Source organism: Ochotona curzoniae, unplaced genomic scaffold, assembly GCF_017591425.1.
Source record: "Ochotona curzoniae isolate NIBS_2020 unplaced genomic scaffold, NIBS_Ocur_1.0 contig_3622, whole genome shotgun sequence".
Taxonomy (NCBI): domain Eukaryota; kingdom Metazoa; phylum Chordata; class Mammalia; order Lagomorpha; family Ochotonidae; genus Ochotona; species Ochotona curzoniae.
In genome coordinates, this window is record NW_024465926.1 from 6,719,363 (window position 1) to 6,735,432 (window position 16,070).

Here is a 16,070-nt window from a genome sequence, read left to right on the forward strand (position 1 = left end):
TAGACGCAGGTCTACGTCTCCCTCCATTTAACTTTCAACAACAGTCCTGTGAGGACGGCGAAGATATGTCCGATCTTTAGATGCACATACTTAGTGGTTGACCAGTTAGTTAGGAAATTTGCCTAATTTCATGTGACCTAGTGTCTTGTGAAGACTGTGTGAGCTCTGGTTGCCTAATTCCCACTTTCCTCCTCTATATCAGGTTGTCTTCCAGTGTTTTCCATGGCAAGGGAGTTCAAAGGACTTTGGATCTGAGACCCTAGTCCTCAAGGATCTGGCTCTTCTGTTCTCCCTTCACCCCCAACTTGGAGAATTCAGCAGATGGCCAAAGTAAAGGATGGAGAAGCAGATCTTCCTAGTTGAGAAAAGGAGCACGCAGCAGGATGGTGCAAGCCCAGAAGGTAAACAAACAAACAAACAAAACAAAACAAACCAGCTGGCACCCTCTGCTTACATCTGTGCATCTACTAAGAAGTCTACAGATATTGTTGTAATCAGTACTCGTAGTAACCTGGAGAGGTAGGCACTGTGATAGTTCCTGCCCAGAGAGGAGACGAGCCTTGGAAAAGTCAGCTTGCCCAGCTCGTCTTAGAAAAGTTTCCTAGTTAGCTGGTAAGTTCAGGATCCTGGCTCCGTCTGAGCTTGGAGCCTTCATTACTTTGCTGCATTGCGCCTGATGCTGACAGTGATTCTTCTCTGTCTCCAAGAGCGCAACAACTACTAAACCATGGGGACCTTTTATTTATGGGGAGCCGGGACGAGTGAATTGTGTTGCCTAATGACAAAGCTGTTTTATTTAGAGAGCTGCCTGCCAACCTGAGATAACCTCTCTCTTCATTGTGTGGCTGCTATTTATTCGTTTGGGGGCTGCTGTTAATTAATTGTTCAGCCTTTAACTATCATAAAACTAATCTGGTTTTTTAAAAAAAGCAGTACTTTCTTAATACAGGTCATTGCTAACAAATATAAAAAGCTTCTAATCAAATCAAGCTGGACATGCTTGAATAAATGCCCCAAGTTTATGAGGTTTAGACTGTCCACAGTAGCTTTGTAGAGACACTTAGGTCCCCAGCACAGTCTTGGTTATTGCTAACATGCCAAGGTCAACTTGACTATCTCCTTGCATTTTTTCCGCTACTTGGCAAAAGAAAAAAATTAGTGGTTTTGTTTTATTTTGCTTGTTTGTTTTGATATTTTAATTACTGGTACTATATAGAACTCATTCCATTTGAGACACACACACACACCCCAAACATTTTCAGTAAAGGAAGATTTTTGAAAGACAAAATAATGTGCAATACATAAAGCAGTAGAAGCCTTCCACAGAAAATAGGGAAATGGAGGGGCTGAAAGATGCACTTTGCACCTGAAAGGCAATTTCCTACTTCTGACTTTGGAGATCTTGGCAGATGCCTGTGGAAAAGGACCCTTTCTCTACCGTGGGGATTTCTGGATTTAGGAAATGAGTCCTTTGGATTTTTAAAGTTTTCTCCCCACATTGTCTTGACTCGAATCTTATGGCTGAGCTCTGATTGGTTTGTGGTTGTGTATGGCCAATGTAACTCGGTGGAAAATATCTGAAATTACCAGAAGGACAAAATGAGTAAGTATGACATTGTGTATTTTGGTTTTTTTTTTTTTTTTTTTTTTTTGCTTCTGGTCAGTATGCCTAACGAAATGTGTCCATGTGAAATTTGTTTTTTTTTTTTTCCTCTGATGTTCTGAGAATGAATGTGCACAGTCATAACCCACTTCTCAAAGTGTAACTTGGGCACAGTTCCCTGGGAAAGGGATCCAGCGAGAAGGGTTTTAAGGCTTGATCTCTACTTCACGTGACTTGTGCAAACTTCTGTTGTTAGAATTGTGGAGGGTGTACTGTAGTGGTCAAAATGTCCCTGTTTTCCCTTTAAAGTAGACTGAAGCTTACGGAATAGAAATCCTGGTTACTGAACTACTCAGCTCTCAAATGAATCACTGGATTTAACTATGGATGTGTCTGACAAATACTCAAATGTTGAAATATGTCTGGTCCATTAGTATCCACTTATACAAGTAAACATTGGTTAAAATACAGAAGTAAAAATCTTCATTAGAGAAAGTGTGTCAGGAAAACAAAAAACCAGAATTTACCAGTGAAATCTTATTATCTAGAATCAACAGCTATTAATGACTTACTACATTTCCTTTAAATCATGGTGTTAGTGAAGGATTAGTTAAGATCTACACTAGTGCTTGATATTTTGTCGACTTAATAAATAGTTGTGCTGTGCAGCCTGAAGATTTGTGCATTCCATGTGGCCAGAGTTTGTTTTCCTCTTGATTATAGCTGAGGAAGTGTTCACCTACTTTGCAAGTTACTCCTGCCTGGGACTAGCTTTCCTTTGATTGTCTAGGCTCTTGTGTTTGGAGAGGTTAGTCTCAAGACTTACCGACAGAGATGTCATAGTTTATATTGTTAACGCAGTAAGTTAATTAGTGAATATTGCCCAAGGTCTGGCCCCTGCACTGGCATGGGAATATAGCTGGAAGGTCTGTCGCAATTTCTAGAAGCGAATATGCTTTTTACTGTACTCTTGAAAAGAGGAAGTACTTGATTTTTCCTCACTCATGAATGCTCTAATTCATTTATTCAGTCAATCATTTCTCATTGAGTCCCTATGAAATGTCACACATTCCTGTGGATATAAAATAATAAGCAAAAACAAATTGTCCAATTCCTAGCCTCTGGGACATCACAGATAAATACAAAATTGCATCTGTGAACAAAAGTGCTCAGACGAAAGTGGCGGTTCACCGGAGTCAGTCAGACACAACAGTCCGGCATGGCCGCTCTGCCTTGGAGCACGGCCCCTCTGCTTTGGTGGTGAACACGCTGTCTGCAGCCACGTCAGACAGTGCTTGTGATGATGAAGAGGGGCCTGCAGAGTTGCACACATGTCAATCCTTGAGTTGATGGAGCTGCAAAACAATGCTGAGAATTGGCCACATTCAGGATTCTTATTTCATAGTTAGTAAAAAACCAAAAACAAAAAACCTCTTCCAGTGTATTTAATCCGTACCAGGTCCTAGTTTCAGTCACTTGGACTCCAGTGCTCCCCTACGTGCTGTCCTAGGAGATCGGAGAAAAAGTTGCCCGAAGCAAGTTTTCACTCACTAACTGATATCTGGAGAATGAACAAGATTTACTGAAATGGAGAAGTAAGACCTTTTCAGCGCAGATAAAAATTTATTGTTGTAGAACACAGATTTATGCCTACAAAGTTTGAAAATTACTCCAGAGTCCCCAGATGAAGGGAAGAGGGGCTGGAGAGAGGAAGGGCAAGACCCTCTGGCCCTTGCAGATCACGTTAGGGTTTGGTTTTCTAAGTTCCTTACAAAGCCACTGAAAGGTCTGAGGCAGAAGGGAAGACGTGAGCACGTTTGTCCATTGTTAGACAAACGTAGGAAGTGCTGGGAAAGCACAGAGGAACGCATGTCCTCCGGAAAGTGTATAGAATCTGAAAGAATGAGGAAAAGCTCGCCAGATGTGCAAAATTCATCATCTTTGAATAAAAATAGTTGCACACACAGTAAGGTAAAGTATGGTCAGAATGTGGCTGGTGTGAATTCATGCTACATCTAGGTCCTCATGCCACAGCCTGGATGACAAATCCGAGGTAGAAATTTTAAATGGAGGCATTGGTAAAAGCCTCAGATCTCTGAGGCAAGGCCAGTCTGGGTGGATGAGGATGGCCATATATAATTTTGTCTCCAGACTAGGAAACTTTCAGAGGGGAGAAAGTTTGTTAAAAATTCCAGAACAATTCTCAGTCCCTGGCAGTCCTCAGGGCCAATTGGAATGTGACATAAGGCTGTTCTATTTGGTGGATGAAATATATTGGGCAACTGGAAAAGCTGGCTTTTAATAAAACACAATTTGCATAAACCATTTCCCTAGATGTCCCACTTCTATAGAAAACTATGACATATGCCAAGAGCCTGCCTTTGAAATTGTGCAGAATAGTTCCAATTTGTACCGTCAAAAGGAGTTAAATTGACTCCAGTTTTTGACTGGACTCCAGTTTGGACTCTGTGTTTCCATTTTTTTTTTTTTTATAACACGCTTCTCCTTGTCTGTTACTCTCAACTTCTTATCTCTTTGAATCCACTTTCTCCTTCCATTGGGGATTGCAGATCTTTCCAATCCCACCTTTCTTCATAGCAGTGTTAATCAGAATTGTTTTGATAGCGGGGGGGAGGGGGCAGAAACCCAGCCATGGGAAGCAATAGGCTGCTTGCCAGCTGAGCTCCACCTCTCGGACACCTGGTAGAACTGCACTTGGAGGTCTCCCTCTCATTGGAGCTTGTCGGTGGGTGTTGAGCTCTTTCCTGTGGTGTAGAAGTTGGTGGCATGCTACGCAGGTGCCTTTCCAACGGCCTGCATTCCAGAGTGGGCACAACACAGAACGGTATTCTTTCTTAATGCACAATAGACTGGAAAGCGGATGAGTGAGATAAACCTTTGCCGCTGTCTACCACTCAGGATTTGAGAATGTTTTCTGCATGGTAACCTAGCCCATTCCAAATCTTAGGCCATCTGAAGCTTGCATTACTTGGAGCTACTGCTGGCTAGCTCATGGAATCCACAGAAATAAAAATCTGGGCCTTAGGAGCCCTAGGGGATTAGAGTGATAGACAAAGCAGTGTATGAACTAGCACCATCCACCTTTTCCCCTTTTTTTCCTTTGTTCCTCGTTTGTCATTAGGCTGCCATTTGTTTTGGTTGCATTCATCTAGAAGGAAGAATTCTACCAAAAACCCAGATTTTATCACTTTGTCCTGGTTTGTCGTGTTCCGTGGAAAGTGTCTCATGACCCTCCGTGTTCAGATGGTAGCACAGAAGATTCAGATGGGCTGGGCATAGGCTGTGGGTGCCTCCTGGAGCCAGCCACGGGGAAATGCAGGTGTCAGCCCTGCTCACTCGAGTGTGTCCACACGCTTTGGACTACTGGTATCCATACAGTCTGCATGTTTTTAAGGAAATTTGTGTAAATCATTGCCTATTTTGTGGACTTCCTTTTAGGAAAAAAGCTGGATGGCAACAATGTGTAAATCCCCATTCACTATGGCATGTAGCTAGGACTACTAATATTATCTTAATAGGCCTTGTAGACTGTTCTCTCCCCGAGTTGGTCTCCCCATGTGATCTGGCATAGTCCTTTACAGTTAGTGTAATCCAACAGATTAAATAACTTGTTTGGCTAACATTTGGCCATGCTATTTACTACAGGCTCCAAGGACTAAATTGTGTAGGTTTCATTGATTAAATGTACCCCTTTTCGGTGATGTTATCAAAGTCCTCACTAATCTGAGAGCACAAAAATCTTTTTCTTTTTAGTTGAGAAATATCATTCAGCAGTGCTAGTTAAGAGAAAGGAATTATGGAGCCTTGCAAGTTCTCGTTCAAATCACTAAATTGAATCTCTGTAATTGGTATTTCATTGAATTGACTTTTTTTTTTAGTTCAAGCCTTGCTTAATTATGTGGCTGGGAGCACTGGTGGTAGGCTAAGAAGTGCTGTACGTATTGTTTTTCACACAGACGGACTGTAGATCCTACTAGAGCCTACCCGTGACTTTTGTGTTAAAGGGAAGCGACATTGCTGGAATCCATCAAAGCCACAGCTGACGATTTAGAGCTTTGCTGCCCACACTTCAGTCCGTGGCCACCTGGGGCTTCCTCCAAATGCACACACCTCTCCCCTCAGTCCAGACCTAGCGGAGCTGCAGAGAGATCTCTGGGTGATTGGTGGGTTTGTAAACTGCAGAGGAGAATCTGCCTCCTACTGAGGACTGACTGTAAGTGACGCGTGTCTGCAGAAAGCCAGGCCAGTACCCTAAGGAGGACACTCACGTGACATGAGTTACCATCCACCCCCCAGGAACTCGGGAAGGGCGTCACTGTCCCCCATGTTTCAGGATCCTCCTCCATAGAAGAGTCCGGGCAACTTTCATAGAGAAATAAAAAGTCTGAGTTCACACTGCTTTACTCTTTAATGGTGAGTGCTCAGTAGGCAAAGGAGCCCAAAGTCTCCTGGGTAAACAAGTCCATGGCTGAGTCATGAAGTCTAAGGAATAAAGTCCAAGCCGTGAGTTTGACCCGGGCAAGCCAGTTAACATCTCAATCTGACCATCTCAGTCTTGCTGGCTTTGATAATCTTTCTTTGAGCTCGTGGAATATTATTCATTTTAGCCATGGGCTGGGTTGGAAGCGGAGCCGCCAAGATTAGAATCTGAACTCTAGCAGAGGATGCTAGCATCCCAAACGACAGTTTAACTCACTGCACCACGCCAGCTTCACTACATTTTCGAACAGGTGTCCCCTTGACTCTGAATCACACCTCATTGTCCAAGGATATATGAATTCCCAGTTTGATCAGAACCAGGGGATTTTCCCCCTCAAATCCTACAAGCATTCACAAAGATCAACATAACATTCACCATATAACCAGTATGCGAACACATCCATCTTGATCGGAACCCAGATTTTATTATTATACACTGTTAAAACTTAATTCCAAGCACATGCAGTTAATGTTTGCAGAATAGGATATATTTCACAAAACACATTCAGGATTTAAAAGAAAAATATATATTTATTGAAAGAACACAATGTATTTAAAATACTTATAGAAAGCCTGTTTTCTTCAGTCCTAAAAACTTTGTAATTTTGTCTTAAACGGTAAACTTATTTTATTCAATCTAGTTAAACAGCTAATGGCAATAGAATTTGGCAGAATAAAACAAATGCTTAGGTGTATAATTCCAAAATAGTATGATTCACATCTAATCTTTTTCTTTCTTTTAATCTAATTTTTGACTTAAAAAAGATAGTTCTGAAGAGACTTAAATATATGGTGATGGTTGGAAAGCACACATGCATAAAAAGAATGTTAAAAAGGAAACTAATATATACTCTACAAATATAATGTTCACACTCTCAACTTTATATAGGGAGAGAGTAAGCGAAGCTAAGCCAAAAGAAAGCCAGGTTTTTAAATTTTGTTTCCTTTTCTTGTACTGTTGGCTGCCTGGACCTTGCCCTGTGGTAACCCATTTGGATCAGAAGTTGTAATGCTGGGTGTAGAACTTGGTCAAAAAATGTTTTCCTTGTTATTTCCTGATGGACCTTGATTGAGAACTTCCAAAGAAGTTGGGAGGATGGTTTCCAAGAAGGCAGAGTTCGAACAGTACCTCTTCAGACATCTTTGACAGGCCAATGAGACACACACCTCATCTGGAGATGATCAGGGAAAGGGCTGGGGACAGGCAGGTGTTGTTTCTGGTGGGGGTTGGGGGGCACAGGTGAGACATCAGGTGGAAAAGCCTTTGGATGGTGTTGCGCAGAGAATCTCTGATTTAAGAAGCTCTTACCAACCAGATATTTGCTGCACTTACAAAAGGAAATCTCTTGCTTTCTGGATTGGACATAACTGTTACGTCTGTGCAAACGAACAGGATGAGAAAAGTAAAAGGAGATTTGTTAGCATGCGCTGCAGAAGCCACTAAACAGTGTGCAAAGGATCATTATTTTCTGATCCTGTATGACCCAAAGAGGGCAAAATGACAATGCAGTATGATGGGAAAATCAGCTGACCCTGTTACATGGCTGCAGATGTTGATTTCTGGGTTGCAATTTTGGCAGTTGTTGATTATGTTGCTAACTTACTCTTGGGTCCCACAAGACCATCGATCATGACCAATCTTGCTTGGAAGATTCCCTTGACAAGAGTCTTTTAAGGGATGGTAAACTCACATATGTACCTCTTACTGCTGCGACAGACCTCGTCGCTCCATTTCCCTTGAGCTGACTGGGAGAACAGGACGCAGTTTTCCCGTTTACCACCGTTAGGTTGTGCACGATCCCAGTTGAGGAAGGAGACTGTGGCTCCATTGACATCGACAAACTTGCCATCTGTGACCATGTCGTTGATGCCCAGCCAGAAGTCGTTGACACCTGGCATGCTCTTTTTACCGTAGTCTCGGAGGGCGTTGGTTTCGTCAGAGTTCCTGGGGATAACCAGGGTCCCTCCCTTGGAAATACAGTCTTCATTGGCTTCATGGTAATATTTCAAGCCTTCTGAAGCCAGGTAGCATTTCTTATAAAATTTCGTGCCTCGGAGGCAGACTGTGAGGATGAAAAAAATTTGACATATTAAGATGCTGTTGGAGTGTAATAAGGGGTGAACTTGATCAATAGCAAAAAATATCTGTGTAATGAATAATGCATGGTGATCGTTATGAATATTTATTGAAGAGTTTGCATTGACAGACATCATGCAAACACTTTACATGAATGAAGTACCAACAATGTCGGGGTACACTTAAACAAGAGACTAATAGAATTATGATTCCCTGTGAAGGACCACACTATTGTAGTAAAATGGGGAAAATCTGTCGGGAGGTGGGAGTTGAACTCAGGTATCCTGATGTGAGAACCTTAATGACATGGCCAAATATTCTCCCTGCTACCCTTCTCCCCCTGGACAGGACAGCGATGCTCAGGAAATTGTGATTTACAAAACGGTAGTATGTCAAAATATCACTTATATAGCACGTATAGTCTGCCCTACCCTCAGGAGAGGACCTGCACCCCATGATGTTTGTATATTCATGTTTGGCAATATGTGTAGCTCCAAACGTGCTGGATTTTCTTGGGATTTTAGAACTGGATGATGACTATTTTTAAAATTAAACCTGACTTTGCAGTGAGAGGTTTTCTTAGGCAGGTAAGTGAGTCCTAGTAATATCGTTTAGATTGGGAGACCCAGTCAGTCACAAAGGTAGCTCCAGGGGGACAGCCGTAGGGCCTAGGCTTGGGGCTCCTCAGGGACATTGACTAGCTGTGCAAGTTTGGATAAATCACATAATTTTTCTGGGCTTCTGCCTCTTCATCTACAAAGTGAGGACAGCAGTAACAGCACACGGTGTTGGGGCAGTCAGGATAAATCGGATATGTTGGAGGATTAAGTATTGCTATTAATAAGATAATTACAGGTAAGGGATTAAGAAGACTTTTTTGCTTCTGTGTGAGTATTGCATTTCCCTTTAATTTTCTGTGTCCTGGGACCTGATGGAAAGAGCATGTCATCTGTGTTAGAATGTAGCGTTGTTCATGATCAACATGACAACAGACTGGCAATATACACCTGACCTTGGAGTTAGAGTTTCCAGAGGCTGTAACTTCCGTCTTTCCTCAAGGACAGGCCCTTCTGTCTTTACATTTGGAGTTGCTGCAAGAGAGGCTGGCTCTTGTGTTTCCAAGTCTGTGCGAGGCGGCTCTCATCTCTTCAACTCTTGGAGAAAGCTCCCAGACCAGAGAGTCCAAGACCATTTAAGCTGCAGGGAGCTCTTCTCTCGTGGAAAAGGAGTATCACATGTAATTCTGCCAACAGGCTGTGGTTCTAGCTGCTGCCCTTCCACAAGCACCTGGTGCCGCGCGAGCCTCAGTGGATCCAGCAAAGGCTAGTGACGTTGGTCACCCAACAGTCCCCTCATTGCTAATTAGAGAATAACTTCTGACTGCTGTTTCAAATTCATCGCATAAATATCTGTGAGATATGAGGGAACTTCAAAGGTTGCGCCAAAAAAGTGACTAATACATATTTTTTTGAAATATACATTTTTCCATAAGCTTTTAAAAAGATTCTCATGTATCTTGGATGGATTTCAAGATAGTTTTGCACCAAAATAAACTTAGCTTTTAATTCAATTTCCATGAACTTCTGAAAGTGTCCTCATATAGAACAGGTGACAAAACTAGTTCATTTTGCAAAATTGTCATCTTCCAGATATTGGGTCCTCCCCAAGATTTGTGTCTTGCTTGCCAACATTTTTTTTTTCTTTCTTCCTTTTAAAAATTTCTTTATTTTTTAGTTTGTTTATTTAACACAATTGTGGTGGGGGGTTGGTGAGAGCAAGCTTTCATGTACCAGTTAACTCTCCAAATGTTTGTACCAGCTGGGGCTGGACCACGCTGAAGACAGCAGCCTGGGACTCCAGCAACATCTCCCACATGGGTGGCAACAACTGCAGTCCTTAGGCTGTCCTCTGCTGTCATCCAGGTGCGTTTACAGGAAGCTAGATCAGAAGTGGAGCGGCCAGGACTCAGACTGGCACTCAGATATGGGATGTGGGTGTCCCACATATGGGATGTAGGCATCCCAAGCTGTTGCTTCATTCACTGCACCCCAATGCCTGCCCTGGCAGTATTTCCCTCAAAAAGATGTCTAGATTTTTTTCATATGGCCTTGATGAATTAAGCCCCTGGGATGACCACCTCCCTCCCTGTCTCCTTTGGGAAGACACTGGTGAAGTGGAGTCTTACCTGTCTGCAGGGCTTGCATTTCCTTCAATGCATTGACTTCTCTCCAGAGCTTTTCAACTTGAGTTTTCAGATCTCCATCTTTCTCTGTAAGAGAGGGGTTAGGGGTGGATTTTAGGACAGGCAAAATCAAGAGCATATGATTAATGTAAAAATAAAGGAAACAATAATAACTCTTGGGGATGCAGAATTGAAGGCCATGGTGGTTTTGATGGACCTGAGTTGAATGTGCCTGAAAATATGTAAATAAATAAGGCATGAAAATAAGTTGGCCAAATAAAATAAGGACTTGGTGAGAATCCTTCTGCCAGGGTGTCCTGCCTCAACAACAGGGCCCCTGTCTGTCTTTGGGCTCCCTGACTTCCAGGTGCACCCTAGAAGAAGCTCTTTTCTCACTTCTTGTCATCCTTTGCCTGGGTGACATTTACCCTGCCTCTTTATCAAGTTTAATTATCTCGTTTTCTGAGAAAACTGTCTGCTCTCCTCTAAATTAGAATCCCTTCCGCCAGCCTTTGTCTTTGAAACTTGCTCAGCTTCCTTCAGATTTCTTTTTCCATTTGCTTCCATTTGCCTGGCTGTCCCAATACTGCTGGTGCTTCACACAACACTGGCACCTGCTAGTGTGAGCTCAATATTTCTATGTTATTTTAATTTTCTCTTTAAAAATAGTGGTGAATGGAGGAAATTAAGATTCCCATTACAGAAAGAGGACCTATTGTAGAATCCAGTGTAAAATGAGGGTGAACTCAGTGAGCTGGCAGACATGTGGCAAAACTTGGGCTTCAATTTATCTGGGGTCCCTGTACCTAGAGCGCTCAAACACATGATGGATCAGGAATAGCGGTTTGTAGCAGGATTAGGAGATAAAGCACTGAGGCTGATTTTGTCTTGTAGAGAGTCAAGCTGCCTCCCAGGATATCTGGTATTCCATGTGGGTGCCAGTTTGAGGCCCATTGTTCTGCTTCTGATCCAGCTCTATGCCAGTGTGCCTGGGGAAGCAGCAGGGAATGGCCCAGGTCGTTGGACCCTGGAACCAATGTGGGAGATGCAGAAGGAGCTCCTGCTTTTCAGTCTCAGCTCCAGCTGGGGATGGAACTGGCAGAGGGAATAATCTGTCCCTCCCTCGTAGCTCTGCCTTTCACGTGAGTAAATAAATCTTTAAAAGAGAAAGATGAGGATCATGTAAAAGCACACCTGTATTAGGAACTAGCCACTGACTTAATCCTGGAATCCCTAAAGATGTCCCAGAGTGTCATTCCAGCTGTTCATGGCCAATCTTGGCTCTCAGTAAGTGGAAGACAATGAGCGACATGGGCACTCAGAAATGGATAGCTTGTGAGAGCTTCAAAGTCAGAGCTTACACTAAATCACCACGGCTCATTGATGTAAAAGGCATGGATTTGCACCACACACTCTATGCCTGCAGACGCTCTCTGTATTCCTTTGTGGTGGACACCCCCACGGTCTCTGTTTCACAGAACAGGAGAAAGAGGCACAGAGAGCTCAGTGAACCTGTGAGAGTCCCCAGCTAGAAACCCGAGGAGTTGATATTCAGAGTCCCTGAATCCAGGCCTGTTCTTTCCCTTTCTCCCAACCTGCTTTGACCTCCATGGTCGCTTCAGACAGAGAAGGTGTTGAAATCTTGTGAAGTGTCCCCAGCTGTCTCTGTGGGGTCTCCATACAGGGAATTTGTATTCTAGCCCCTAGCTTCCCCAGGACAGTGTGAAATTCAAATAAGTCAGTGCTCTGTCTCCTCAAGCCAGGTATTTCCTAGACTCAAGTTAGGAGAGTGCCCTCAGAGATGTCTGAGGTGACCTGCACCACTGCTCTTCTTAATGCTATGCATCAACACGCAAAGCACCCAGTACCTCAGCTCAGAATTAAAGAAACCCAAGGATGTTCTCATCGGTCATCCAACCTACAATAAACGCAAGGGTTCAAAGCTGGTGGGAGCCAGCCTTGCAAAGCTGCTGGAGGCTTACCTCCAGGTCGTCCAGATGTCATCACCCGTCCTCTTAGGTCCTTGTTCTGTTTTATGTATATTTTATTTGAGAGGGAGGGGGAACAACTTCCATCCTTTGGCTCACTCTCCACAAGCTGGGTCAGACTGGGTTGGATTTGGGAACTAGGCGCTCATTCTAGGCTCCCATGTGGGTGGCAGGGACCAATTAGTTGAGTTAACACCTGCTGCCTCCCAGGGTGCACACTGGCAGGAAGCTGAGACTGGGAATTGGAATCCTGGACTCAAACCCAGACTCTTCAACAGGGGATACCTGCATCTTACCCACTAGGCTAAAAGCCTACCCACATTCTGGTTAAATGAGTGGCCTTACTGGAGGCCACAAACATTGTAATTAGCCTCGAGGCAAATTAATTAGTACCAGGCTCCTGGGAGGGTCATTATGAAATCATTATCAAAGTGGCTTGTTGTAAGCATTCTAAGTGGATGTGTTTTGCCTACAATGAAGAAAAGTAATGCACAAAACAACTTTTCAAACTGTAAAAGTTACTTTTTATTCATCAATGCAACATATAATTTGTTGAGACCTGTGACGTGAGTGCCAGGGAAGTTTTGGTTTGGAGATGAATTGCCCAATTGCCATTTGAGTGTCTTAAAAGGCTCTTTTTCATTTTATTGTCGTCAGGAGTATGTGCAGTGTACAAATGCAAAATAAAATCCCCTAAAAGGAACAACTAATAAAACCATGATATAATGTGGAGTTGTCACTTGCACTCTGAAAACAGTGCACGGATTAGTGTTGTCATCGGAAGAGGCCATTAGAAAGCATTACTAACCTGCAATTTTCCTTCTAGGAATGTCATCTCATCCTAAAAGAGGCAATGTGTACAAAGCAGCACACTGAGGGCATTCCAAAAGGAAAAATATTCTGGAAACTACAGAAAATTTCACTAAGAAATATTTAAGTCATGAACAAACCAAACAATGAAATGTTATGCAGCTAGTAAAGAGAGAGAAGGTACTTGGCACAGAAGTTGGGGTGCAGCTTGGGATCCCTGCGTTCTGTATTGGAGTGCTGGGATTCATGTCCTGACTATGCTCCCAATCCCAACTTCTTTATAATGCACACCCCGGAAGTGGTAAGCGGCAAGAGCTGGACCCCAGCCACCCATGTGGGAGGTGGCCTGACTCCCAACTTCAGCTGGGCTCAGCTCGGGCTGTGGTGAGGCATTTGGGGAGTGAACCAGTGGGTGGAAGATTTCTGTCTCCACCTTCCAAGTAAATACAAATAAAACCAGTTAAAAAAAGATTCCAGTTGGATCCTAAGGAAAACCAGGTCCTCCCTTGAGAAAAAGAAAAAATGAAAATGCCTCACACGGACAGCTGGCCAGGATTTAATAATGAAATGTATTTATAGGCATTTAATCCAGCCAAATTCTTATTTTTATTAAAAGCATGCATTTTTTGCATAGCCAATTCCATTTGTATTTGTGAAACTAAAAATGTTAATAGAATATTAAAAATATCTGGGCATGTCTTCATGTGGCAGTTATGTGCAGAATGTCGTGGTGAGAACCAAGAGTAAAAATGGCATTCACTTCTGAGTTCATAAACTGTAGGTTTATTTCAAGACACTTAGAAATACTACGAAGGCCCAAGGATAGGGAAGGACCGCTTGGCACACATAGATTTTCTTCTTTACTTCCCAGAGAATCTGCTTTCTTGGGCCCTCATGACAAGAATCAGCAAAAATGATTTTGGGGTAGATAATGTTTAAGATGCACACCCAGTGGGCTAAAGACATAAACATGTACAATCATATGAGTATGTGGAGGAGAGGGAACACGCACTCGTGTGTCCATTCTCTTTCCTTGTTTCCTTAGTGGGTGGTCGCCATTTTCCTTCTGCGTCCCAAGGAGAAATGTGGTCATAACAACATGCCACGCCGCACTTCCCCCATCCCTGCCTGCAGCATCAGTACACACTTCATCCACTCATATTCAGCTCCTCATGATAGATACTGCCTTCTTAAAATAAGAAGGTATAGTATTCATAAGGAAAAACAACGCTCCACCTAGGAAGCCTTGCCGTCACACCTAAACTTTATAAATGCCCCATAGAAATCACCAGAATGATACACAAAAGAAACTCTCCGTTTTACCTACCCAACTTTGTGCCACAGCAAATCAAAACTTGCACTTTGCTGGGGACTTTTCTGTGTGTGTTTTTTTGTTTTTTGATTTTTTTTTTAACTAGGGAAGTACATCTGATTAGGATATAATTCCATAATATTTGCCTTGAGGCATCTTGACATGAAAATCAGACAGTGCATGAAATCAGACAGAACCCTGTGTCTTGATACTCCTTTCATTCGCTTCGGTGACAGCAGATTGCAAACAAACCACCATCATCTTCATTCTTTGCACTGTATTTTAAAGCTCCCTAACCCAGTTGAAACTGTTCAGAACTTGGAACTGGCTTAGAGATTCAGTTTTGTTCCCAGATGCTTTCAAACACTATTGACATATTTTTCACTTAAAGGAAGATTTAGTTTCTCTATCGCATAGCAGGTTCAAAATAAATTCTTATAGGATCAGGGATATGGCAATGTGGGGATAACCAGCGACAAAAAGGAAAGTCACAGTGACCACTACCTCAATCCTTGACACATTTACAAAACTATGCCTGTCTTAGAAATAAATTTGAATAGAGACACTCAGTGGCTACTTTGAAATAGTGGATTCTGCTCCAACGCCCATAACGCCATATGTCCACATACCCAGCTATACTCCTGGACAGTGTCTGCATCATAAAGCCTATCTGGCAATGGATATGCAATGTAAACTTTTTTTTAAATATACATATATTATGATATACCCTTCTGTGTTTAAGAAAAATTATAACACAAAAAACCCTTTTACCTGCTTCCTTTTGCTATCAGACTGTTCCGGGGAAGTGGAAGGCCACCAGCCCCCTGACATGCCACACGCAGCTGGTGGCTTGTGCTGCTTCCAGCCGCAGTCTGCTGGGGTAGACTGGATGAGAACATAGCTCAGCCGCCCCCTCGCCCCCGGCCACCAACACTGAGTAAGCTGAGTGTTTGCCTAGGCTGAGAAGCCCCCTTACCTTTCACTCGGCGTTTGCTGTGCTTCCTGGCTTTCAGTCTGGACGTGTGGCTGGTGGTCTGGTCCAGGAGTAAGGTAATCACCAGGATGCAGATCACAAGGCCAGTCTTTGCCATGGCTCTTGTACAAGCCTGCTAGCGCTCTAAAGCTGCAAGGGGTAAGTAGGTGGCACAGCCACATGTCGCTCTGCAGTGCCTGGGCCAGCTTTATAAAAGTGAGCTGCGAAGGTTGGCTGGAGTCCTGCTGACGAAATGTTTGAATGGGCCCTGCTGGCCACAGCATGAGGCAGCTCCTTGTTCTCAACCCTCGTACTGGGATTTTTATTTGTTTTTCTATTTCTTCAACATTTCCTAGTTGATCCGCCTTTCTGGAGTGCCCTTAGAGTTAACTAAGGATTTTTGCCTTCTTTTTTCTTTTTCATTTAAAGTCTGAGGAGCTTAGGGTCTCAAGTGCATCCAGGGGATGGCTTGTTCAGTGGGATTTACAGACACCTGAAGCGGATGCTCCATTCTAAAGTCTAAGGCCCCGTTCATTCAGATTTTATGAACACACCAAGAATTACGGTCTTGGGAAAACAACCTTACAGTGAAAAGAAAGTTAAGACAGTGAATTATTTCCATAAT

General features: G+C 43.1%; 1 protein-coding gene across 1 annotated transcript; it reads right to left on the reverse strand.

Annotated features, from left to right (window-relative positions):
* Positions 1–6,511: 6,511 nt before the first annotated feature.
* Positions 6,512–15,563, reverse strand: CLEC3A (C-type lectin domain family 3 member A). The gene is made up of 3 exons (XM_040982035.1): positions 15,449–15,563; positions 10,366–10,449; positions 6,512–8,166 (listed from the first exon to the last, which is right to left on the reverse strand). Exons 1-3 carry the CDS (start codon positions 15,561–15,563, stop codon positions 7,775–7,777), a joined length of 591 nt encoding a protein of 196 aa, XP_040837969.1. The 3' UTR covers positions 6,512–7,774.
* Positions 15,564–16,070: the final 507 nt, after the last annotated feature.